Here is a 26,838-nt window from a genome sequence, read left to right as displayed (position 1 = left end):
ATATTGATTCCCTTTCATATGTCAAAGGATGAATCAATCCTAAATGGGTAAACACAGCTTATCCCTGTTGAAGTGACAATTTATTGTAAAGAATTGCTCTTTAAATTCTCCCAAGTGTGATTTATTTGTAAAATGTGCCACACGATTTACCTTATTGATCACAGTGTGTTTTCTGATATATGTGCCTGATATAGCACTATACAGTTCCGGAAGCCGCATTTCTGTACAGTCTTCCACAAGCATGACATCTGAAAGCTCTCCCAGAATTCCCTTAAGCCAAGTGAAAAGATCATGGGGAACAAACAGAAAAGACATGTTTGTAGGCCGCTACAGTGTTCCTTGTTTCGGAAAAATAAAATAAAGTGTGTGTTTAGTTCCAGTGTGTTTATCAGTTACCTTCTCTTGCAGGCAGGGGATAAACATTATCACCCAACTTGTGCAAGATGTGCCAGGTGTAACCAGATGTTTGGAGAGGGAGAAGAGATGTATCTTCAAGGTACAGTTAAAGCCCTTTGAATGCTGAACTCTTGTGGTAAATTACAGATTGGTTTACTATATCAAGTGTTAAATGTATGTGTACATAGGTTTTGTGATTATCCTACCTTTCTCTGTATTTAACTGAAAAAAGACAATACAGTCCCTGTAAGGCTTCCTTGACTATTTTATTCTGCTATAAAACTGACTGTTGTGTTGTCTTTTTATTTAGGTTCTTCAATTTGGCATCCACCTTGTAGACAGGCTGCAAGGTCTGAAGAGAAACACAAGGTGAGGCTTGTATGTCAGGTGTCACCAGGACGTTGCGGGATGTTCTTTGACATCTTCAGTCTGAATTATTGCAGTGTCCTGTCATTTTGTATAAAGGCAAATCATCTCTTAATTTTATTTTATTTGGTCTGCTGTTTGCACATTAACTGTATATCAGTTTACAAAAGTATTGGAATTTACTTCAGTGCTACTGTACAGTTTGGAAATGACACGACCTTAACAGCAGTACGCGCAGTCTAACTACAGACACATGTATACCTCACACTGCCCAGCTTGCCAAGTGGGTTTCTAAACAGGAGGTATTTATTGTTTTGCATAAATATGTGGAATTCAGGCTCAGTAGAATGTAATCCCTTTTTCACACGGCTCCTTCTAGAAGCAAGTCCGGATTCTCCTCAATGACGGTTCTTTACAGGTTTGTAACGTGCAGCTGTCTGCATGGATTAAGTGTTATCTGCTTAATGCGCCTCAGACTTTCGATAGCTAGGAAAATGCTACCCAAGACATTCAAAGCTGTATATCCAGCTGAGTATTAGGCCCTAACCAAATGAAAAATAAATAAGACCACTATGCAAATGTTGGGTTGAATTATCAAGCTTATAGTGAGCAGACCAACATCTCCTAAATAAAAATGTCTAGTAACAGCATTTTGCTTTTTTCCTGCGGTGGTGCTGCAGTATTCCACAGATACACTATGTTATTCATTATAAACCCAACAATTACAAACACATATATATTATATGTGCCTCAATGAATTTCAATTATTAATGTGTTTTGTTTTGTTATTGTCCATGCGCTTTCTGAATAGTTCAATATTCTCTCTAAAATTGACATCTGCCAGGTCTCCCAATGTATCTGTCCAATTTCAGTAATGAAATACACTGCAGCAGTTGTTTAATTCAGTGTGTACCTGTGATTGTGGCTCTGCACCCTGTGTAGTTGATGTGCCCACCCACTCATTGCTGTAAAATTGAATTAGTGGGCAATGATACTAAATATTACTAAAGCAATGTTTAACATCACAATTATCCTTACAATCTGCCAAACTCATGCTTTGTGACTGCTTTTGTGGATATTGTGAATTACAATGCCATTTTAAAGTGAAGGTAGATGTTTTCATTACCATATAAGAGAGAGCAAAGTGAATATATTTAGGATGTACCATGCTTGCAAGGAATTCAGTGTATTCTTGTTTTTGTCTCTGTTATCTCATATTATGTTGTGTTTAGTTTGCTGTTCTGACAGTAATTGGAATGATATTCAATGCCATTTGCTCTTGTGGCAAACTTGCTCCTGATATGACAATTTAGTTTAAGATGTAGTTTTTTTAGATTTAGAAAAAGTGGAACAAATTTTCAGCTTGACCAAAAATAGTTGAAGGTCATCTTATAAGCCTTCTTCAGTGATTAACTATACTTCAAAGAAATTGCACTTTATATAAATATTCTCAAAGCCCAGAACCTGTGAGCATTATTACAGTTCTTCAAATGTTATTGAAGGGCTCTGTTTAGATCACAGCATGTGATACAGTTACATTCTGATCTCATAAAAAAGAAAAAAAGTATGTTCAGTACGCTGAGTTTCAATAAGCTAGACAGTCAACAACTGTTTGGCATTGTTCATTGTGCAGTTTTAATATTTTTGCTCTAAATGATCATCACATTCATGTGTATTCAGTAAATGACAGTGGATTTCCCTTAACAGGTGACAAGAACTTCTTCTGAGAGCATCACGTCTGTGCCAGCCTCAAGCACCTCTGGATCACCAAGCCGTGTCATATATGTGAGTGCTGATACCATTACTAACACTGTTGTGAACATCATTTTAATGGTAATGTAGTGGAAACACATTCATTATAACCATCATTTGCAACAGATCAAATTCAGTTTAATACTGGGAGGAAATGGATGGCAATGGGCTAGGTAGATATATTTAGCTTGGTAATTGCTTTCCTTATTTGTTTGTTTTACTTTTTTCTCCCTCCCAGGCGAAGCTTGGAGATGAACTTCTTGACTACAAGGATTTGGCTGCACTTCCTAAAATTAAAGCCATCTATAACATCGACCGTCCTGACATGCTCACATACTCCCCGTATATCAGCTACCACTCTGATGATAGATACCATTATGCAGAGGTACCAGCTCAAAACAACCATGTTTCACACACTTTCTGAGAAATGATTCTTGGAAAAGAATCTTGAGATTTTCGAAGTTTGAATTCATGTTTTTGCAGAAGATTCTTGTTTTTGTTGCTTTTCGCGTTAAATCTTGTAAATGAATACAAATAGTCACACCATTTTTGTATGCATGATAAAGATACTGGGCTGGATTCATTCAAATTTTTCCCCTCCTACTAAAAACAAACTACAAATATGTACTTGATAGCATTTATATTTACGAGTAGAAGAAAAAGGCATTTGACTGAAAAATAGGCTACCAATCAGTACACACTGGTGGTTTTCTATTAGGGTGGGTGAAAGTTTTGTTTTAATGGAGTTTTAAACTGAGGTTCAGGAGGAAGACAAGCCCAGTCTGCCTCCTAAGCATAAGTATCTGGCAACACACGCACTTTCCCAGCATCACTTTGCTTCCCTTCTTCATCCCCAGTATCGGCCTTTCAACAACTCCTTGGCTCATTCAACTCAATTGTCCTCATGGCAAGGTCATCGTTCCATTGGTCAACCGAGTCTAGGCCAAAATAAACTCTATTTACCTCCTACTACATACATCTATTGGGGTGGTCTGAACTCCTGAAATCTGGCACGCATTCAGGTTTTTTATTTCAATCCAACTTTTAGTTTAAAGTGAAATGGGCTTTTTCTAGTTTTGGAGAAGCATGTTTATTTATTTTTGTTTTTCATTTGCAGTCACCCCAGCTGCTTTCTCCAACACCTACTGAGGTAAAAAAATAAATAAATAAACGTCTTCATCATTATGTCTGTCTTGAAATAAGATCATGTCTAAATCAACTGAATTATTAAGTACACATTAATAAATACAATTTTCTGTAATACAGCTATCAGAAAGTGCTAAAATCTAAATTTTAAAAAACTACAACAGTAAGAATTAAGCACAGTGTAGCTTTACAGGTTTGGGCCCAGGTGTTGGGGCTTCAATCAAAATTTTCTTGCACACACCACTCAACATTGACACTCATTTGTGTAGAAATGCTGTCTCATGGTTCTGTGTGGTTCTGAATTCTCTCCCTGATGTTGCTGCCAGGGAGATCAAGATGACAAGTCCCCTCGTCAGAGAAGAGCCTCCAGCCCGAGCTCCAACAGCTCGCTGGGATACGGCCGCTACACGCCCTCCCGCTCTCCCCAGCACTACAGCAGACCAGGTACCTCACAAAGCCCATGTACACCAGCAGTCCGGGTTGTGCTCAGTCACACTGTACAAATACCCATATTTCCCTGCCGTTTAGTATAGTTTAAACAAAAATAACAAAAATCTGAGAGTATTTTTTATTTTAAATGTAGGGGCAAATGAAACTGGGATTGACCACAGCCACACCAAGGCTAATTTTAATTGTATATATCTTCTGTTTTTTTTCTAATTTGTTATTTTTTTCCACTGAATCCTCTTCAGTGTATTACATTCTACATTAAATATATTGACAAAGTGTCAGCGTGTTTATGGATGTGAGTGTGTGTGAGTATGTATATACATAGATATAGATAGATATAGATATCTAAACAGTTACATATTGTAGTTGTAGTAAGTATTATTTTATGAATTATATAGTTTCATACTTTGTTGAGTGCTGATTAAGCCTGCTTAACTGTAAGCATTACAATTGATCAAATTGAATTAAGTGTATAAGCATTGGTCATTCCATTAACTGCCGTGTCCTTTCATTGTTCAACAAACTGAAAACAAATCATTGATAACTAAGTATTGTTTAATGAACAATATTTACTAAACCAAATTAACCACTGAATATCATTGTTTTAAAAGATAGGGGTGAATACTTTCAACTACTGTATGTGTCTAGTGCATTCTGGGATAACATATGTTGGGGCTTCAAACAACCCCTGCTAAATCTTTTCTTCATCATTGATTACTTTGCTTAGAGTTGTTTCCGGCTGGTAAAAACACTGGGAGTTTGGGGAATTATAGCTCCCTTCCTCTTGACCCCAGTGCCATAGCCTTGCTGCATCATAACTACGTCCCATACTTCAAAGGTACAGTGACTGAGTGGCAGAGCGGGGGTCTGTTATGATGCTTGGGTGCTAATATTGTGGATGTGCAAGCTTTGTACAAGCATGTCTTGTTATTTGTAAAAGCGAATCAAAGAGGTTCCTGAAGGCATTCATAGTATATTCATAGTATAGTATTCCTTTAGAGATATTGTGCTTAAAAGATTTAAGTTTTGTAATGTACTGCATCAAAGTTTTTTTTTATTGTGTTCTGGAAATGTAAGGTATTCTAACATATACAATCAAGGGTATTATATTGCTTTGTAATGGCTTGTTTTACATCTAATAAAAAACTATTCAAAAGAGAGAGCAGAAGAACATAAAGCATCAAACTTCACTCAGAGTTCAGGTCCCACAAGCTCTCCTAGGCCACGTCACATGACCTCCCTGTGCTTCATTCCCCCAGGCTACAAGCAAGACCCTCTTGACAATAAGATGTGGCATCTCAGTTTGCCAATTCACGGTAAAGCATTTCCCAGCAAAAACTATATTAATGTCCCAACTGTCTTGGGTGTAAATCTCAGTGAAGTCTACCTACTAGGTAGTCTCATTGTCCATCAGTTTGTGAGATGTTTCTATTATGTTTCCAAGTGTTTTGATGTGAATTGCATGGGAATGTCCACATGGGTCGTCTTTAAGAGCTAGGAGATTGTTCTGTTTTCTATTTTCATTTCCAGCTGTGCCGAGTGTGTAATTAATCAGTTGGCTGCAGTGTGGTCGGAGCCTCAGTTCTTGGTTTTGGTTGCTTTTTTTGTGTGGAATTTCCATGTCAGTCTCATCTGTGATTAATTTCAATAATTGTCTGAATGCAGAAGATTGCAGTATTACTCAGCACTTGTAAGAGCTGCACATTGTGGGTCCAGTGTTTGTCCAGTGTTTATGTACAGTTTAAATTCTATGAAGCATTACGTAACAGCACTGCTAGGGGTGTTGTACTTAGTCCAGCATTATAATGAAAGTCATGTATTCTTCACAAAGGCTAAAATAAGCTTCAGTACAAATCTAAACCAAGTACAAACACTTTGGTTATAATTGTTAGCTTTGAAGATGTAATGCTGTATGCATTTTCTACTGGTGATATGTATATTATTAATACCTTGCATGAATATAAAATATACTACATTCCAGTGAGTGTTATCAGTATTATACTTAGGTTTTATGGCCATATGTGGGATGTTTTTAACTACTATTGCAGTTGTAGTTTTTATTCTGACAGTAATTAGGGAACAATACCTATGTACCTTTGGTTTGCATTCAGACTAAATCTGTAATATCAAGAGATTCTTCACAGAGATCAACTGAGATATTCTGTCTTGCTATTGATAGCAAAAGTCTTATTTATAGCATGATTTGTTATTTTCAAATGAAACCGGGCACTTCACCCTTGACTGTAAAAAAAAAAAAGATGAATATTTCATCAAACATATTTACAATATCTTGAGACTATTTCTAATATACTTAATTATTCTCTGCTCTCCTCATAAAACCTACAATCTAATATCTTGAGAAGGCTACCATAAGACTTTATGTACTTATGACATTGCACAACACTTTTAGACTTTTGCAGAAACTCAGATGCAAAGTAAACAGATCAGTTGGGGTCAGGGATTGTTTTCACTGTTGTTCCTTGAAAAGTCTGCCAGAGCTATGGTGTCGACATCAAGATAAGGGGAAGTTAAAAGTAAACAGTGGATTTCCCCTCTTTTTAGCTCTGTATAAATACAGTGGCAAGTAGGACAGGAAGATAAGCATTCTTTGTCACACTCTTCATCTGATCACTAATGGTCATCATCGCAGTCTGGAAACAGACCCTCTGGTTCATCTGCATTTATTTGTCCATACTTGCCTGCCCATCTGCTCCCTGTATGTAGACACCCTCGCACTCCTTTAGACAAGCAACATATGCTTTTAGGTAGTATGTTTGCATAATTTACATTCAAGACCATGTATTAGGAATTGTCTTTTTAATTATGTAGTTTACATGATAAAGGCAATTAAAAGTAAATCCTAATTTACTTTACAAAATATTCTAATTTAGTAGATATAATTGAATCAATCCCCATGACCTTTGAAAACCAAATTAAAAAAATAACATTATAAGCAATTAAAGACAGTGAACAAGACATGTATTCCTGTTATGTTTGTCTTCTTCTACTTCTACTTCTTAATATTTTAGTTCTGCTAATGTAATCAATAGATGAGATCATTAACAGGTGTTGAGTTTTCCTCCCTGTGCTATTTTCATCTTTCACATTTCCCTTTGTACGTCTTCCTGCTGGCTCAGTAATAATTGTGAAGCGCTACCCCTCTGTGGCCAAGAGATGATTCGCTTTTGCTTGATCCGTGTTTGGTTCAGTTTGCGACTCACTTTAATCTCAGGATCCAGATGGATGTAGGAGGTTCCCCTCTTCATGTAAAAGGCTTTTCTAACAGCACTGGATGACTAATTTCTTCTGTGCACTTTATTGCAAAGCTTTGCCTTTCTACTCTTACGTGGTCCATTGGGTGTGCTTGTGGGATAATTAATTATTTTTCTTTTCTTCCTTTATTCCAAGCATTTTAATACTGATTAATCAGCTATGGCATGAAAAGTGGCAATGACTTAATAATCCAGCCCAACATAAGATATTTACTAGGTGATGTGACTCACAATATCATATTACAAAAGTGCAATTTAGCAGATTCGTCAGGGCCCAGGTTTGTAATTTGCAATGCATGGGTAGATTAAAGTTTGGATTTGGTCTAGAGCTATGTCATATGATTCAAGAAAACTAGGCAGAGCAGTGCATCCCAAGGCAATGCAATCCGATGCACTGTCTTTGATATTCTGAAGCTGTACAGAATTTAAAGAGTGTGATTTTGATTTCACACTCTGGTCGTATTTGACAGCTAATCTTCCAAGCAGGCTGGATTAGCAAGTCGGCTCATATTTCATCTTTAAACGCTTATAACTCTTCTACTTTGCCTTCCATTTTCTTTTTTATCTACCTTCTTTGCCCTTCCCCCTGGAGGTAGTGAAAGTGGTCGGAGTACCCCCAGCTTATCTGCATATTCAGACAGCAAATCTCCCTCCTCTTCCTATGTGCAAGCTCCCAGGCATTTCCATGTACCAGGTAGGATTTCATGGCTTTGCTGTAACCCTACATGTTGCTCCTTGCTGTTCTCTTCCCTCATGCAGCACATTCTTCTGCTGCAGCCACTGAAGGTAAAAAGCATTATAGCAGGACATTGTGTTTTATACTATTTTCTCAATCATACGCTGCAGTTTATATTCTAATCATTGCCAAATCATTATACTTGTGTGTAAACGTGAAGGTGGTGGAAGATTCCAGGGAAGGATACAGATTTGTAAGGGATTGACAGCACACGTATTCCACATGCTATAACAAACACGCTTATCCCATCTTTGTTTGTATTATTTTTTCAAACCCTATCATGGACAAAAGTTTGCACGCCCTTCTATCCTTAAACTTCCATTCTTGCTGATATGTTTGTTCGATGTCAAATATGAATGTTAAAAAATAGGAACAAAATATGGAGAACATTTGAAGTAATGTTATAGAGAACGATTTCATTAATTAATAAACAAATACTGTATATGCATAGTATACCACTAACAGGAAAGGCAGGTATATTTATAACCTATATACACTCACCTATTATTTTAGGATTATTAGGATTATTAGGAACACCTGTTCAATTTCTCATTAATGCAATTATCTAATCAACCAATCACATGGCAGATGCTTCAATGCATTTAGGGGTGTGGTCCTGGTCAAGACAATCTCCTGAACTCCAAACTGAATGTCTGAATGGGAAAGAAAGGTGATTTAAGCAATTTTGAGCGTGGCATGGTTGTTGGTGCCAGACGGGCCGGTCTGAGTATTTCACAATCTGCTCAGTTACTGGGATTTTCACGCACAACCATTTCTAGGGTTTACAAAGAATGGTGTGAAAAGGGAAAAACATCCAGAATGCGGCAGTCCTGTGGCCGAAAATGCCTTGTTGATGCTAGAGGTCAGAGGAGAATGGGCCGACTGATTCAAGCTGATAGAAGAGCAACTTTGACTGAAATAACCACTCGTTACAACCGAGGTATGCAGCAAAGCATTTGTGAAGCCACAACACATACAACCTTGAGGCGGATGGGCTACAACAGCAGAAGACCCCACCGGGTACCACTCATCTCCACTACAAATAGGAAAAAGAGGCTACAATTTGCACAAGCTCACCAAAATTGGACAGTTGAAGACTGGAAAAATGTTGCCTGGTCTGATGAGTCTCGATTTCTGTTGAGACATTCAGATGGTAGAGTCAGAATTTGGCGTAAACAGAATGAGAACATGGATCCATCATGCCTTGTTAGCACTGTGCAGGCTGGTGGTGGTGGTGTAATGGTGTGGGGGATGTTTTCTTGGCACACTTTAGGCCCCTTAGTGCCAATTGGGCATCGTTTAAATGCCACGGCCTACCTGAGCATTGTTTCTGACCATGTCCATCCCTTTATGACCACCATGTACCCATCCTCTGATGGCTACTTCCAGCAGGATAATGCGCCATGTCACATAGGTCGAATCATTTCAAATTGGTTTCTTGAACATGACAATGAGTTCACTGTACTAAACTGGCCCCCACAGTCACCAGATCTCAACCCAATAGAGCATCTTTGGGATGTGGTGGAACGGGAGCTTCGTGCCCTGGATGTGCATCCCACAAATCTCCATCAACTGCAAGATGCTATCCTATCAATATGGGCCAACATTTCTAAAGAATGCTTTCAGCACCTTGTTGAATCAGTGCCACGTAGAATTAAGGCAGTTCTGAAGGCGAAAGGGGGTCAAACACAGTATTAGTATGGTGTTCCTAATAATCCTTTAGGTGAGTGTATATAAGTAGTAGCGATAGTATCAGCCTGAATCAAAGCATTTTGCATTGAAAAGAAGGGAAGTGCAGACTTTAGTCCACAACCTAAGTAATATAAATGTGGTGCCCTGAAGATTTAAAAACAAACTATTACATTATAACTATAATTATGTAATCTTAAAAAGAGCTGTTTCATAATAATAACTTTTGAATTATTTTATGTTATTTATATTGTGTTGTGGATACTGTAAATGACCCATGTTGACTAATGTTTTAGGGTAGGGTTTGTTATTGAAAACAGAACTACTCCTGCGCAGTCAGATACTTCAAGGGTCTAAAAGATTAATTGTAAGCCTGATTGTGCTCCTTTCAGAATTAATACGTAGAAATATGTGTTATAGTCTCAAATATAAGGCTGATTAGCAGCTTGAGTTCTACATAATAACACCCAAATTCCCATAGAAAAAGGAATCATGACAATTAAAAACTGAATTATGAGCAAAAGTTGGTATTTTGGAAAACAATGCAAGTAATCTCTCCGTCATTTGAAAACCTGTTTTCTACTGCCAGTATTCTTTCAGTTCAGATAATTTAAGAAAGTAAAGCAGCACATTGTATTTGATTTAATGCCAATTTATATAAACTAATCAGACTTTCAGCCAGTTAATCTGCCTTTTGACAATATTTTCTCCACAATAATAATAAAAAAAAGAAGCAGCAGGTTTGTCCATATGTGGCATAGTTTTGTATAACACTGGCAGTTATTAAAATCACACTGACAATCACCTATTCCATGTGACTTAATTTAAATAATTCATGTTTCTAAGGAAAGATAATGGTGCAACATACAAATTTTGTCCAAGCTGTTTTTTGTATAATATAATTTATTATATATTTATTTACAATACCTATATAAAGTCTACACCCCCTTGAACTTTTTCACATTTTGTTGTGTGAGGGCCATGGATTTTAGAAGTTTTTTTTCTATTTATCTACACATGGCACTCCACACTGTTAAAGGGAAAAGATTTTATTGTGCAAAAGGTGTGGAAGGACCTTTGGCAGCAGTTGCAGCTGAGAGTCTGTTGGGATAAGTCTCTACCAACTTTGCACACCTATATTTGGCAATATTTTACCATTCTTCTTTACAAAACTGTTCAGGTTTCCTGGGGAGCGTTAATGGACAGCAATCTTCAAGTCATGCCACAAATTATTGATTGGATTTAGGTCAGGGACTGGATATTTACCTTTTTTGTTACTTAGCCACTCGAGTGTAGTTTTGGCTGTGTGCTTGGGGTCGTTATCATGCTGAAAGTTGAACTTCCAGCTTTCCTGCAGAGGGCAGCAGCTTTTATTTTTCTATACTTTGCTCCATTTATTTTCCCATCTATCCTGACAAGTGCCCCAGTCCCTGCCGCTGAGAAACATCCCCATAATATGATGCTGCACCACCGTGCTTCACAGTAGGGATGGTGTTCTTTGGGTGATGCACTTCTTTATAATAGTCTTGACTGTGCTCCAAGGGATATTCAAGGCCTTTGATATTTTTTTATACCCATCCCCTGATCTGTGCCTTTCTAAAACTTTGTCCCAGTTCTATTGAAAGCTCCTTGGTGCTCATGGTTGAGTCATTGCTTTGAAATGCACGACCCAGCAGAGGGAGCCTACAGGAACTGCTGATTGTATCCTGAAATTGTGTGAATCATTACAATTTAACACAGGTGGAGGCCACTTAACTTGGTGTGTGAAGCTGAAGGCAATTGCTTACATCAGACCTAATTTACGATTGCTATTACAAGGGGAGTGGATACTTATCCAACAAAGCTATTTCATTTTTTTTTTCTACAAATTTCTAGAATACATTTTTCACTCGGAAGTTGTGGGGTAGGATGTATATAATTCCAGGCTATAAGGCAACAAAAGGTGAAGATTTTGAAAGGGGGTATAGACTTTCTATAGGCACTGTATGTTTGTATATAGTATGTATGTTTTATTATATAAATTTATTGGATTTTGTTTATATTGATAATAATTTAAATAGGCAGTGTCAAACCTCACTAAGACTTAGTGGAGAACAAAATCTTGCAATTCAAAAATCACTGGGTTATCCCTTTGATAATGTCACAGGGATTGGCTGCCCCTAAGGATATGCCCTTGTGCCTCATGGATAATGACAGGTTTAACTCATGCCTTTTTCTGTTCTTATCTCCTTTCTCTTCCATCTTCAGAAACTAGGACAAAAGATAATATCTATAGAAAGCCCCCTATCTACAAACAGCATGGTACAGTCCTCTCTCCTGTTTAACAATTTTCTGCATGTCAAGCATGGTGACTCTGTTACTGCTGTCACTTTGACTACGTGTCAGATTCTGTTCTTTTAACCCATGCTGGAAGAAACTTAATTATTGTTTGACTAATAGTTTGTCTTGCACTTCACACCTCCACATCTATTCATTTTGTATTATTTTCCCATTTTTTGTTTTATTTGTGTTTATTTTCCATTTGCAATATGTGTTGGTTAGACATTCCAGTCAGTTACTTATCTCTGTGGAATGATGGCTTGACTATTTTATTGATTTGTATTATTCAAAACTTGATGATCAAATCTGAAAGTGTTTTCATGAAATAGTCATATTTAAATAAATTCAACATGAATTATGGCAATCTAAGGGATGATTTAAATATGACTATTTCATGAAAACACTACAGCTTTTGCCACACCTCAAATTCAAATGAAGGAAGTAGATAGTGTCATTTCTCTTTGTGGATAAAATAAAAAAGTGCAGGAAAAAACTTATGAACATATTTATTTTATACTACTTCTCTTCACATTTACCATCATTTTAATTTTTAATACAATACTTTCATATCTTTTTTGTATCCTTTTAGTTTTGTGTGTCTTCTGTGTATGAGACCTCCCTTTTAAACCCTGCACTTTAAAGCTGGAATGACCCAGTATCCAATATTTATATTAAAGGGTTTTATTTTCACACACACAACTCCTGAGCTATGTCATGTTGCAATATGTATGCAATCAGAAACTGTAACATGCACAAAGTTGAAAAGCAAGACATCTGCACAAGGTGAGGTTTTTCCCTTGTTTAAGGTTTTGGCTACCTCCTCTCACAAAAATATAAATACATTTCTCAGTTTTTAGGTTAATTGAATTGAATCAAACACTCAGTCATTTCGTATTCATAGACTACATAACAAAACACAACAAAATCATTAAAATAAATATATGAGTTCCAGATTATTATTTTTTTAAAGAAGAAAACTAGATATAGGATCTCAAATCAGTTGAAATAAACTTGATCAGGGAGAAGGGGTGTGTGCGTAACCAAAGAACCTGTAAGACATCAAACTGAATTCTAAAATAAATGAAATAAAAGTTAATGTGAATCTGTGAAACATCAATACTGCTCGAATAACCTTTCTGTTTGCATAATTGTGGTACACATAATCTGAATTTACACCATTTTATTCATCATGAAAACTGCTCTGGAATACGGATTATTAAAATAACAAATGCATGGGGGACTGCATCTTTAACAGGCCAGTTCCAAGGCTTGCTATTTCTTTAGTCACATGTCATAGCTTAGCAAAATAATTGGCAGGTTGTGTAGTTGAAGCTGAGTGAAGAAAAAAATGGTGTGCTGAGTGAAATGCAATATAGCTTATCTATGTGTAATGTCTTTCAGTATCAAGGACCTCCTGGCAAGATGGAGATGAGGGAGATGGTAGAAAGGTAAGCTTGTTTGGAATAGTGAATAGTCTTGAGCCCTAAATGTACTACAAAAGAAAAATTATTTTAGTATTTATTTGAATGCTCAGATCCTTCCTGTCTCACTTCTTAAGCAGGACAAACAAACACAACATTTATCCAAAGAAAAAAAGATGATACCCACTCTTGGTTTTACTCACTTGTTCGTATTTCTCACTTACATTTAGATGAAGACAAGCTGGTTGATTTTAAAGGGTGAGATGGATGCCAGATCAGGTGTAGATGACATAGACCCCAGAACATCCACCTGCAGCCTTCCCATTGATTCATCACAGCCCAGTAAGTACAGAACACCATCTTGGAACCAGAAAAGCTGGCAGATTGTAATGTGCACAAGTAGTCACAGTTATTATATATAGTTTACTGTTCATTCATCTCAATTGCAGCTTTCCCTTATTCTAAATCCGCGTCCCTACCTGGATATGGCAGAAATGGAATACACAAGGTGAGCACATTTTTCTTTTTTTAAATATTGTATTTTAGGTGGTGTAATTTATATACATATAAATTGGATGGGTAGTTCATCACTAACCTATACGTATGCCTTTTCTATTCAACAACCATATTTACTATTCTGTTCCAAGACCACAACAAAATTTCCCCACTTTCCTTCGGTCCCCTGATTGTGTTTCCTTTTTACATTTGAACTTCTTTTTTTCCCCTGTATCTCCAGTTTCAACACACTTCAAGGTTCTTTCATTGTTTCCCAAACTCAAACAGATGTTAGAGATGAAACAAAAACAGTTTTGAAATGGGAAGCCTTGAGAGATGAATTGTACTGTAATTGGGCACACCTTGAGTAATAAGAAGGTCCAGTAAGTCATTGTTTTCCCATCGTGTAGTTCCTGCAACAGATGGGCCCTGTTGTGTAACACATGTATCAAATGAATAAAAATACAGTGGCCTGTGGGTTATACGCTGCCCAGCTACTTTGAAGTGATAGCTGTGGGACAAAATATTAATCTTCACATTCAAAGTACTTTCACTAACTGGATCTAGCACGGGTGAAACCTCTTCTAGTCTTTTAGTCTCACTTTGACATTTTAACGACACTATTTAGCCACGGTATATAACCAGGCATCATTATGTTTCCTGAGCTTCCAAAGTCTGTTCTGTTTAGGTCATGACCTTTGAGATGCACGGAAAATATTCAAACTGACACTGTGCCCTTTAACTACTGTGGTTCTGTCACCTGCATTTAACAACAAGGGAATCGTGCCATTGGCAGAGGTCATTTATCCTGGTTACAGAAAACTGTTGGACACCAGTCTGTGTCTTTGAGGGCCCAGACCCAATCAGAACTTTGACCCATTCACTACTTCCAAATTCCAGTTCCACTACTAGACATCGTTTCGTTTCTTTCCTAATACAACCCTGCTATTAAATCACATTTATTTAAAGGGTGATCATCAGGTAGATTTGTTCTGGGCCTCAATTATATTAAACTGATTAAATTCATAGGGTGTTATCAAAACTTTATGCTTGAGAGCAAAATCTTTGTGATTTTCTGAAAGTAATTTGCGAAGATAGGTGTGGAATGAAAAATACAACTTTTATTTTCTTCGAGTTCCACTCCAAGAAGCTAAACCAGCCTTGTTTAATTTAACTTGAATAAAGTAAGAACATTCTGCTCATTTAATCAAATGCTTTAATTTCACAGTCTGTTTGATTTGTATCATTTGCAGCTTCCTCAATGCGCTTCACAATACCTTTGACTCAATTTTAATTTGAAACATGCAGTTTTTAGTTAAGAGGGTAGATCATAGAATTTGATAATAATTTAGTCTATGGAGACTGCTGTGGGTGTGTGCAAAAAATAACAATTGCTTTGAATCTTAGATTTAAAGACCCTTCAGGGACCATTTTCCAAATCAACATTTTAAACATGAAAAGAAATATTGTTTTTTCAAATGGTTACATGTGTTTAGTGTTTATTTTTCACTCTCTGTGTGCTCTTGTTGAGTGAAAAATATTAAGTTCTTGATACATTTCCAAGATTCTTTTTTATATTTTTGTCTCTATAGTTTTGTTCTGCCTGATGTACTACCTCTGGTAGGTTTAAATGAAAGCATCCACTAGGTGACACTGTAATGCAGATCACACCTACTTTTCATTAGTTATATTACTTGAACCAGATAAATGCATTTACAATACTTGTAACTTTACATGTGAGAATTACACAAAAGGGTGTTTGTATATCCGGTGTGTTTTGATATTAACTCTCTAGCTTGAGTCCTTGTTGCATGGTATAGATGTATGAAATATCCCAAGTATGTATTTGTAAAAACGTTTTAGTTTCATAATAGAATAGAATATGTAGAACAAATTATCGGTGCTGGAATATGTGTGTAAGGGCTGATGTACATTTCGATGGAGCGCATTTACTCAGTGTTGGTCAGCATTCAGGATTAAATTTGCCAGTGCCCTGTTTCACTGTTCTTGGCTTCTGTTCTGAGGAGCTATAAACAGCAATCTACTAGTGTAGATAATATGTAGAGAGTCACAACATTTACTCTATTTTTGTGTATAGATTATAATTTCCGATACTTTCAAAGTATCTAGTCTTACCTCCCATTTTTTCTCATATTGTCACATTTAATGGAAATTCAGTAGGTCTGTTTGTCATGTCTGTACACACACGACACAAAGAAACAAAGTGGAATCTAAATATGTTCCTCACAAATCTGCTCCTGACTCTGGTCGCATGTTATCTAATATAATTTAATACATAGGGACCAGGGTCCTTTTTAATAACTAATTTCAGGTAAGTAAAGGCAATAAAGTGTATGTATTGTGGTTCTGTATGATTCAGGATGCATACAAATGATATGTCATGCACTTGATTGAAGCAAAACTCTTATTTCATCCATTAATCAGGCCCCTGATCTCACTGGATATGAAGCGGACCAGGACTCCAGTTGGGGCACGAGAGGTAAGATTGGTGTCTTGTTTACTGTATTATATTCTGAGTTGTTCCCCTGTGCCATTGGCAGAATTAATTGAGTTCAGATACAGAGAGGACATACGAAGCCCAGTGCTGTGAAATACAGTTCTGAACATTTAATGTGTGACATATTTGCACTTGATGATAATTAGTTTCACTTCCATTTTGTGCTGTTGAATCTTGTAATATTTTAAGAATTTAAGGCATGTTATGTAACATATGCTAACTCTAAATTCTTTCTTTCTTGTCCCATTTCTGTTTCAGAGTACAAGGTAAGAAATACTAGCTGTTTTCTGACAGGAATCTCCAAGCCTGGCCAACTCTTATAGTTTGAACAGGTTAAAAGTGTTGTAATGTTCATTCTCCTATTTTTACTTACACCTTTGGCATTTGTAATACCTTTTTAGGCTGATTTAACTCCAAAAAGATCATGCATTTCTTCTGATTCCAGGTTTACCCCTATGAAGTTCTAGCGGTAACAAACAGAGTTCGGGTCAAACTGCCAAAGGACGTGGATAGAACCAGACTGGAGGTAACCAGGAGTGTAAATCAGAGTCCTCAGTATTTAACAGAGGAGAAGAGATGCACACCAGATAGGGTGTAGTTCTACAAGGCTAAACAATCATATCATTCCAAAATTAATTAAATCACTCTTTTAAATACAATCACCAAACATATATTTTATTATTTATGTGCAGTTTACTTTCTTTTGGAGTTGCATCACTGTGTTCTATATAAAAATGTGTTCAGTCAGTTAGGTAAATTCAATATCCTGATAACTATGGGGATGGGAGTAAAAAGTAAAACCATAAAATAACTGTCACACAGATTTGACAAACAAGCAGTATAGTTGACGATTACACATCACATGTAGGTGTAGAATTGCATGTTCAATTTAGTTTTGTGGTATTTTTGCAAAAGAAAAGTGCATACTTGAGCCTTCTGTGGGATAATACATTGATTTATTTATTCAATAAAAGACAAATTATTAGGTTGCATTTGCAAATCCCATCTCCTATGTAACATTTTATTGCCTTGGTATACTTGGTTACTTACAGATAAAATGTTTGTTGAACTCGGTCGACATATTTTGGATCTGACCTGAACTCCTCTTGTCAGCACTGGACCTCTTTCATGCAAAGCTACCAATTGTGAGGAATATTGTGGGACGTCTGTGGTATGGAGCAAAGCCCATTTGGAGACTCTGAGGAGCTCACCAAATTAGTCTGTCCTTGGTCCTGACCCCAGAGTGAACCAAGGGAGTGTACAGATTTCTGTTCTTGTTAATTTCCTTTCAAAACAACAGAGTACAGTAGGAATTTTTCTTTGGGGAATCATCTTGGTATTTATTATTTTCTTACTTATGGCATACACTGTGTTCTTAGAACTGGGTTTATATTGGATTCCATGCATTCAAGTGTAAACAAAGGAATCTGGTGGAGTTTATAAATAATTTTAATTGAATCTTTGATGAAACCGTGTTGTTTAATTAGCGATTATGGATAAGAAAGAACTTTACATTTTTATGATCATGTTCATTTAAATATGTTTTTACCACAGTGCAACATACAGGTAATGAGTTATAATGTAATAACTGCATGTGATCTATGTATATGAGCCACTAGACTGCTGTTAACTGTTAGCAAAGATGAAATCACTGCTAAACCTTTCATATATGATTTTCAGAAGCACATTACTTAAAAACAACCATATACTGTTTATATATTGAGGATTTCTATGTGTGTTATTCTGAAAGGGCTTCTCGAACCACAGTAGGGAAATGGGGAAATATTTTGTAATCAACTCAAGTTCACAGTAACAGTTTGCAGTTGTGCGCTTAGGCAGTCAGCACTGCTTCGTAATTTCTATAAACTGTGAATGATGTTTTCCATGATCATTTGCAAAGCGTGTTGCCAGCTAGGGAAAATCTAACCAGCTTCCCGTCATGTGTCTGTATCGAGTTACCTGGAGTGCTAAAGACAGGTTTCCTTTTCCAGTTTTCTGGATATATTTATAAAACTTTATACATGTATCTGGTACCAAAATTAAGATGTATTGTTATGCGCATCTTCCATATTAAAATACAAATGCCAGTCAGAGCTCTATGCCAGAATATGTGTGGGGTTGTGTTGCTCATGGAGCATATTTTTTTTATTATTTATTATTATTATATTTTATTATGTCTTACAATTGTTACAATATATCACATTACATATCACATTATATAGAGTAATTTTCTCAGAAGGGAACAAAATATGACGTGAGTGGGACATAAAATCGTAATTTAAGGTTCTTTTCAAGTTGATACAATACTTACCCATCTATTACTTCATCCACATAATGGTAATTTATCTCAGCAAATAAAGATGTATGCAAATCTGTTATGGACTACATTTAATATGAGATTATAGACCATTTGTGATGAAGTTTGAAACTTGTGAGAATGATGAATATTGTCTGCTAAGATTTTAAATTACATATGAACAGTAACGTAAATCTGAGCAAAGGAAAGTAACCGTGGAAAGGGACAGTGCAATACAGTGAATTTGAATAGTTTACAGATGACTTAATTCACTAAAAGGGGCAGGCTGTATTATTCTACTATATAACTGGGTGGGTAATCCCTGTGGGTGGCTGGCTTTTTACTTCTGCTATGTTGTTGTTTTGTGTAAATAAGTAATGTCTGAAGTGGTGTTTTCTGTGGTTTCTTAGGTTATGGTATCCCAGGCGAGAATGCACTCCCAATAACCTTTATATCACTATTTCAGTCTTGTGTTCTGATGTCTTTGGATTGGATTAGACGGTCAGGGGTAGGATTAGAGACAAGGTTATAAGGTCAGGGTTTTAAGGTTAAGTTTAGTGTAAGAGCTAGCATTATGGTTAGAATTAAGATCAGAGTTAGGGTTAAGTGATTCAGTGGAGTTCTGTGATGTACATTATATTCTAGTCACACATTTTGATTTCACATTATTTTTCAATATCAAATTGAATCCACAAATGCAATGTTTTGATTGAAAAGCAATTTAGCCATTTTGGTTTAGTTCAGCACATTTCCACACATACCACAGCCAGCCATGTATCAAGGCATTCGATTCATAACCAATATTTTATTTTCAGATATCTGTTTTATCAGCATCCGTCTTCTTTTCTGTTCAAAGCTGTCACCTTGACATAACCTGCACGTCCAGACAAAACTTAGATGGAGATTATGGTGTGGCTTCTGTGAAACATGTGGCGTATGTGAATAAAACCAGACATCTGAATTTTAGATGTAATTCCAAGATAACGTTTGAAAGACTTTCCTTCTGATATTGGTCCAGCTATGTATACTATAGGAGGATGTTATAGGGCAGGTGGTAGCTGATCTCTTGCCAGATTGTTTAAAAATAAGATTTCTTTTGAAGGTTTCAGTTTATTTAATTATATGGGGATAAACCTTGGGCTGAGCCAGAAGCTTTTTGCTCTCTGCAATTCTAGTCTTGTTAAAGGTATTTCAAACAACTTGTCATTCAATGTTCTTAGATAGAGAAGCCACATGAGACCCCTATTGGTTTGCCAAGATACCATGTGTGTTTGTTATAATAACTGAGTTTAGGTTCTCTACATTTTATGTATGTATGTATTTTTTTCATAGTATTTATTTGTACAATTAATTCCATTTGGTACTTGTTAGACCAATTAAAAATTTGCCATCACATTGTTATAAATTGTGAAATTAAGCATTTCAATATAAAAATGTTGTGAATTCATTGTTTAAACTTCAGAAATGCATTTTCTTGAAAGGAATTTTATTGAATCAATGTTTTATAGAAAAAAACAAAAGAACACCTGGAGTTTAGAAAGCCTTCCAGTGGCAGTTTCTAATATCATTAATCTGGGCACAATAAACGTCTCAATTACTGATATAGTGCATTGTTTTCAAAAGTAGTTTTTTATAATCTAAGATCTTTCGTTTATCAAGCAGAGCAGTTTCGCAACAATGCATAACATACATTACAAGAATGTATTGTTAACAGTTATTAGTAAATCTATACAGATTTAATTTTATGTGACACAAATTAATATACAAGTGCATGCATTCTTTAAAGTGCCTTTTGAAATTAAAACCATTAATTTGTTTTTGAAACACTATCTATAATTGTTTAACAGTTAGTCTCCTCTTGCTGGAGGTAGTTTCAGCAATGTTTCATTCCTACATTAGAATATATTTGCATACACACTGTGGGTAGATCCTACCCTTCACTTTGAATAACACTATTGTGTGATGCTAAATAATATGTCTGTTTAGTTTGTATCACTGGAACTGGAACAATTATAACTGAAGTTCCTTGCAGAACTAACATAAAATACATATGTATTCTATATTCAAAAACTGTGATCCAAGCATTCATTATTCCTCAAATGGAAACAAATCATGTAAGCAGAATGAAAACTGAAATACCAGTATTATCAGCTAATTAAAGCGGAGCACTAGGGGGCTAACAAGAATAGGAACATTACAACTGTTCCTTATATAAAACATGTGCTTTAATCCCCATGCCAGAGACATGGAACTGAGGTATATCATCCAGATGACAAATTCTTTCAGGATTTTATTAGAGATCCTTGTTCTTGTGGAGACGCCTTTTTATGTTCATTTTAGTGGAAAGATGTTCTGATCCTGTTCCAAATAAGATTTAATATTTTTTTTAATTGACATTAATTTCAGATCAGAATGTTTAATGTAACGCTCTGACGTATTGAAGAAAGTGTGCCATGGTTTAATTGACACTTTTAAACCACCCTTGCCAGCTATGACTTCACTAAGATATGGTTGTGATAAAAAATCAAAAAGTTTGGCATGATATTGAGCATTTATTATAATATAATCCCTTCCATGCTTTCCAGTAGAAAATACATTTTCTGATAATTATTCTGCATTTGTAAATAAAAATAAAAATTGACTTTAATGTTTTAGAAAATAAGCAAATGGAAGTGAATGTTGGTCCAATTTGGAATTAAAATTAAAATTAGATGATTGCTATAAATTTACCTTTTGTCTCTGCCCTCTACCTTAACATATATTCAGAGGACTGTTTAGGTTAATTTAGTTTTTCTTGTGTGTGATTTCTCTCTTTGTTTTTGTGTTTCAGAGGCATTTGTCTCCAGAGGATTTTTGGAAAGTCTTTGGAATGACAATCGAAGAGTTTGATCGCTTAGCTCTGTGGAAGAGAAATGATCTAAAGAAGCAAGCACGCCTTTTTTAAATACCAAGGATAGAAATCTTCACTTAGCATCCATCCTGTCTAACAAACAAGAACATTAACAATATACATCCTGACTTGCAATATCATCATGGTCTGAATTAAGAAGATTCAGTGGAAGCCAGCAGGGATACAGATTAGCTAAAGTTGCATGGCCAGTTATGTGTGTTTCCTGAGTGTGGGTCCTGGTCCCAGTCATAACCCATCTTCTGCAGAATAAATCAGCTTTTCTATCCTTTTAGCAGTTGGCACTTTGGAAGTGAAGCACCTACATTTAACACAGCTGATTTTATCAAATAAATTGCTTAATTGTGCAGCAGAGGAGACTAAGTGAAGGGCAACTGAACGTGTAATTGTAATGGCCAAAAAGATAATAAGGAAAGATTACCTTTTAAAAATGATTTAAAAAGTTGAATAGAAGCACCTTACTATATTTTTTCTTGCAAGTGTACTTTTCAAATTAAGGAAGGCTATATTTTTGGCTGTTTTTCATTGAAGTATTACTTCTTATCCAAGTTGTGAGATTTTGAAATCATGAGTGAGACTTAGACTATGAGTGAGATAAACTGAAGGGAATGCTCTGGGTTATTCCTATCAATCACAGAAATGCCTTACCTTTGGCACAACTGATACAGGAACAGAGGAATGGAGGGATTATTTTGTGAAATAGTGTCAAATTGAATTCTGAAGTTCGGAAGGAAGACGGCCTCAGTCTTGTGCATGACTTCCACCTTACCAAGCATAAGTATCTGAGAACAAATGCACTTTTCCAGCATTCATTTCTTTGCATCCCTCCTTCACCCTAAACACTGCAGCTCCTTGGCTCATTCCACCCAGTGGGGGGTTCGGATGGCCTCGTCCTCAAGGCCTGGTCACCGGTCCCTTAGTCAAGCGAGTCTATGCCAAAATAAACTCTATTTACCTTCTATGTATGTCTGTTAGAACTATAGAACTCCTGAAACAGCAATAAGAACAATACAAAAGCTATTCTTAATTTATATTGGGTTATTTTCTGTTATAATGCATCAGTCAGAGTTGCATTCCACACTACAAAACTATCAAACTAGTAAACTATCAAACGCCCCACACACAAGAAAATAATAAATCTAAAGAAAAGGTATTTTTCAAAGCTTTAGCATTGAGCTAGCAGAAACACTGTTTAAACAATATTGCGTCTCGATACAACATCATCATACCTGAACTTGAATAGGTTTCAACTTTGAAATTAAGTGAATCTATAGCAGTTATTCAATAAATTATTCAATAAGCTGTATGGGTTCATTCATGTGGGATGAAGGTCGCTGCAGAGGGGCATGTGGCATGTCGGGAAACCTGTGGCTTATTTTTGTGTTCCTGCCAGCTTAAGTCGGCATGATGAACTTTCCCATGATATTCAGATGTGCTGTGTTTGAGAGCACATACGCGGAAAATGTAAAAAGGGCATTACAACTGGCTTGTACGTATAAAATATTTAGTATCCCTATTCTTTCTTTGTTATGAAATGATCACGTTGATCTAAAATTAAAAGCCAGTGTTATCCTAGAAATAGTTAGTCTGAGAGGATTCACACGTCTTGAGGTCCAGGGACAATGCTTTTTGTGCTTTTGTTTGAGCCACCAATTTTAAAATGTCACAATGGAAGTCCCCAAACTATTTTTCTACACCATGTTTTACTCTTCACATCAGTGTGTGCTCTGCATTCATTACCTGTATTTTACAATTGTTAAAGCCAAAATGTTATCAACACACAAAAGGTGAAATTCCACACATACTTAAACCAGACTATCATAGAAACCCTTTTAAAGAGGTCCTAGAGCAGCTTTCTATATATAAATGTAATTTTATTATCGTATATGAATTAATAAAAGCCTTATGGTAAAATAAACCTATGGAAACTGATCACTGTTATCATAGAAATGTGACAATGTGGGATATTCTTGTTAAAAAAAAAAAACACAACTGTAACATTTCTTTAGACTGAAAACTATTTATTACAATTGGGGTATAATAAAAACCAATCACCAAAAAATAGGTTAATCATAGGACCGTGTGATCACTACAATACACTCACCTAAAGGATTATTAGGAACACCTGTTCAATTTCTCATTAATGCAATTATCTAATCAACCAATCACATGGCAGTTGCTTCAATGCATTTAGGGGTGTGGTCCTAGTCAAGACAATCTCCTGAACTCCAAACTGAATGTCTGAATGGGAAAGAAAGGTGATTTAAGCAATTTTGAGCGTGGCATGGTTGTTGGTGCCAGACGGGCCGGTCTGAGTATTTCACAATCTGCTCAGTTACTGGGTTTTTCACGCACAACCATTTCTAGGGTTTACAAAGAATGGTGTGAAAAGGAAAAAACATCCAGTATGCGGCAGTCCTGTAGGCGAAAATGCCTTGTTGATGCTAGAGGTCAGAGGAGAATGGGCCGACTGATTCAAGCTGATAGAAGAGCAACTTTGACTGAAATAACCACTCGTTACAACCGAGGTATGCAGCAAAGCATTTGTGAAGCCACAACACGTACAACCTTGGCTACAACAGCAGAAGACCCCACCGGGTACCACTCATCTCCACTACAAATAGGAAAAAGAGGCTACAATTTGCACAAGCTCACCAAAATTGGACAGTTGAAGACTGGAAAAATGTTGCCTGGTCTGATGAGTCTCGATTTCTGTTGAGACATTCAGATGGTAGAGTCAGAATTTGGCGTAAACAGAATGAGAACATGGATCCATCATGCCTTGTTACCACTGTGCAGGCTGGTGGTGGTGGTGTAATGGTGTGGGGGATGTTTTCTTGGCACACTTTAGGCCCCTTAGTGCCAATTGGGCATCGTTTAATTGCCACAGCCTACCTGAGCATTGTTTCTGACCATGTCCATCCCTTTATGACCTCTGATGGCTACTTCCAGCACCATGTCACAAAGGTGGAATCATTTCAAATTGGTTTCTTGAACATGACAATGAGTTCACTGTACTAAACTGGCCCCCACAGTCACCAGATCTCAACCCAATAGAGCATCTTTGGGATGTGGTGGAACGGGAGCTTCGTGCCCTGGATGTGCATCCCACAAATCTCCATCAACTGCAAGATGCTATCCTATCAATATGGGCCAACATTTCTAAAGAATGCTTTCAGCACCTTGTTGAATCAATGCCACGTAGAATTAAGGCAGTTCTGAAGGCGAAAGGGGGTCAAACACAGTATTAGTATGGTGTTCCTAATAATCCTTTAGGTGAGTGTATATTGTACATTAATATGCATCATCTTTACATAATCAGGGATGTGACTGTTTTCTGCTGACACCGGTGAAGATTATAGATGGTAATCTTCTGGATGGTCATGAATTAATGTAACAGATTAGTGTAAAATGCCTGTTTTTGTGCTGCAGTATGTTTTCTTGTATTGGAAAGATGTCTGAATAGTGGAGGAAACAGACTGGTACTTGCAGTTTTCAGCTTGACAATGGCTTGAGCAGTTTCACTATCATAAAAGGTCCATGTATTAAGAAAAGACTAACGTTCAAAGAAATATGTGGTTTAAATATCTATTTTTATATAACACCTGAAAACAAAACAAAAAACCTGTACAAAATAAAACTCCACAAAGCATAGACATTAAACCACTACCTAAAGAAAACAGTTTAATGTGAATATAAACATCTTCAGTATAATTCTTTGCTATTTTCTTGTTGTTTTTTTCTTCCTTTTTGTCAAATAAACAAATGGTTAATGAGTGTCAAAAGATGCACAATTATGGCATGTTTTGTACAGCAGGTACAGTTAACATACTTAAACTAAACTTAATTTCCTTGTCTTTTACATGCAGATTTAAGTGCTTTATTTAAGTATCACAATACTTTTAAGTATTACGAGTGCTTTAGAATATTGCTGAATGTGAGCAGCATTTATTGCAAACTGATTTTTATGCAGATCGAAGTGTGTGTGTAATTTTTACAGTACAAACTGGTATATGTAGTACTTGCTAATGATTATTAAACCCTGGGCTTCAGTGAGAAATTAAAGTACTGTTGAACGTCCATTACCCCTTCCTTCAATTGTTACAGAGAGGCCAACTGTGACGAAGTTGACTGTTGTATTTGTTGGTGGTGTTTGTCTTTGAACAGCTGTAGAAACAGGAATGTCACATGGAAAATTGAATCCAGGCACAGTAGAAACTAATATATTAAGCCACAATTCTTTCTCCATTGGGTGCTTGTAGCCTTTAAAATGTTTTAAATCCTGATTTGCACCTGAAATCAATATCTGCCTTTCAGATCACAAAGTATCTTTCATCAACTTACAGACTGAACCTGAATATTTGCATCATATAACTGGGAATACTATTCCCCCCCAAGAAAACATTGACTTAATGATATGATACGTACACTGTGTAATTTGTATAAATGGACACATAAAAGATTTCCCCTACTTTTTTTATATTATCAAAAACAATAAATGTGTATTTTTAATGCCCACAACCCTAGCAGAACATAAAAGAAAACTTTGCAGAAAATTCTAGAATATAGCAATTATTTAATTTTGCATTTTGAAAGGATCACATGAACCTACACAGTGACATAAGAATTATTAAAATAAATGTTTCAAATCAATGTGCATTATAAATGAACTGAAGAAACTGAACAGAACTGGGTTAAGAGCTTTTGTAACAGAAATGCTATTGTAGTTTTCACCTTGCATTTGTACATTTTGACACCAAATGTGTAATTGTCTTTCTCGTGAGGCTGTCATTCAATAGGAACAAAAATCAGTGAAATATTGCTTTTTGGTTTTCTGTTGAATATTGTCCGTTTGTTGATGACATGGCATTCTGCTATATACATGTTTAAAAAAAAAAAAAAACATGCCCACACATAACATTTTGTCATTGCTATTGATGATTGTATGTATCTGTAACTCAGCAGCTTGAAATTATAAGGTATAATTCTGCTGTAACTAAGCCTTTTATTTCTTTTGTTTTGCCAATTTGCAAGAAGTGCTTAGGTCCATCTTATAATAAATGTTTCATCAGGA

At 36.1% G+C, this 26,838-nt stretch overlaps 1 protein-coding gene across 1 annotated transcript in view; it reads left to right on the top strand.

Moving 5' to 3' along the window:
* Nucleotides 1–26,838, top strand: part of ablim2 (actin binding LIM protein family, member 2) — a 59,650-nt gene extending 32,812 nt beyond the window's left edge. Inside the window, exons 7-23 of the mRNA XM_066720082.1 lie at nucleotides 409–496; nucleotides 707–765; nucleotides 2,470–2,547; nucleotides 2,753–2,899; nucleotides 3,632–3,664; nucleotides 3,987–4,104; nucleotides 4,838–4,948; nucleotides 5,370–5,426; nucleotides 7,975–8,076; nucleotides 12,055–12,108; nucleotides 13,528–13,574; nucleotides 13,778–13,889; nucleotides 13,997–14,055; nucleotides 16,488–16,542; nucleotides 16,819–16,826; nucleotides 17,006–17,086; nucleotides 21,687–26,838. Of these exons, the coding sequence (XP_066576179.1) occupies nucleotides 409–496; nucleotides 707–765; nucleotides 2,470–2,547; nucleotides 2,753–2,899; nucleotides 3,632–3,664; nucleotides 3,987–4,104; nucleotides 4,838–4,948; nucleotides 5,370–5,426; nucleotides 7,975–8,076; nucleotides 12,055–12,108; nucleotides 13,528–13,574; nucleotides 13,778–13,889; nucleotides 13,997–14,055; nucleotides 16,488–16,542; nucleotides 16,819–16,826; nucleotides 17,006–17,086; nucleotides 21,687–21,800 (1,323 nt within the window). The 3' untranslated portion in view covers nucleotides 21,801–26,838. The remainder of the gene's footprint in view (nucleotides 1–408; nucleotides 497–706; nucleotides 766–2,469; nucleotides 2,548–2,752; nucleotides 2,900–3,631; nucleotides 3,665–3,986; nucleotides 4,105–4,837; nucleotides 4,949–5,369; nucleotides 5,427–7,974; nucleotides 8,077–12,054; nucleotides 12,109–13,527; nucleotides 13,575–13,777; nucleotides 13,890–13,996; nucleotides 14,056–16,487; nucleotides 16,543–16,818; nucleotides 16,827–17,005; nucleotides 17,087–21,686) is intronic.

The sequence above is a fragment of the Amia ocellicauda genome, chromosome 13, assembly GCF_036373705.1.
Source record: "Amia ocellicauda isolate fAmiCal2 chromosome 13, fAmiCal2.hap1, whole genome shotgun sequence".
Classification (NCBI taxonomy): Eukaryota; Metazoa; Chordata; class Actinopteri; order Amiiformes; family Amiidae; genus Amia; species Amia ocellicauda.
The sequence above is the reverse complement of the archived record's forward strand: the minus strand, read 5'-3'. Positions and strand labels throughout refer to the sequence as shown.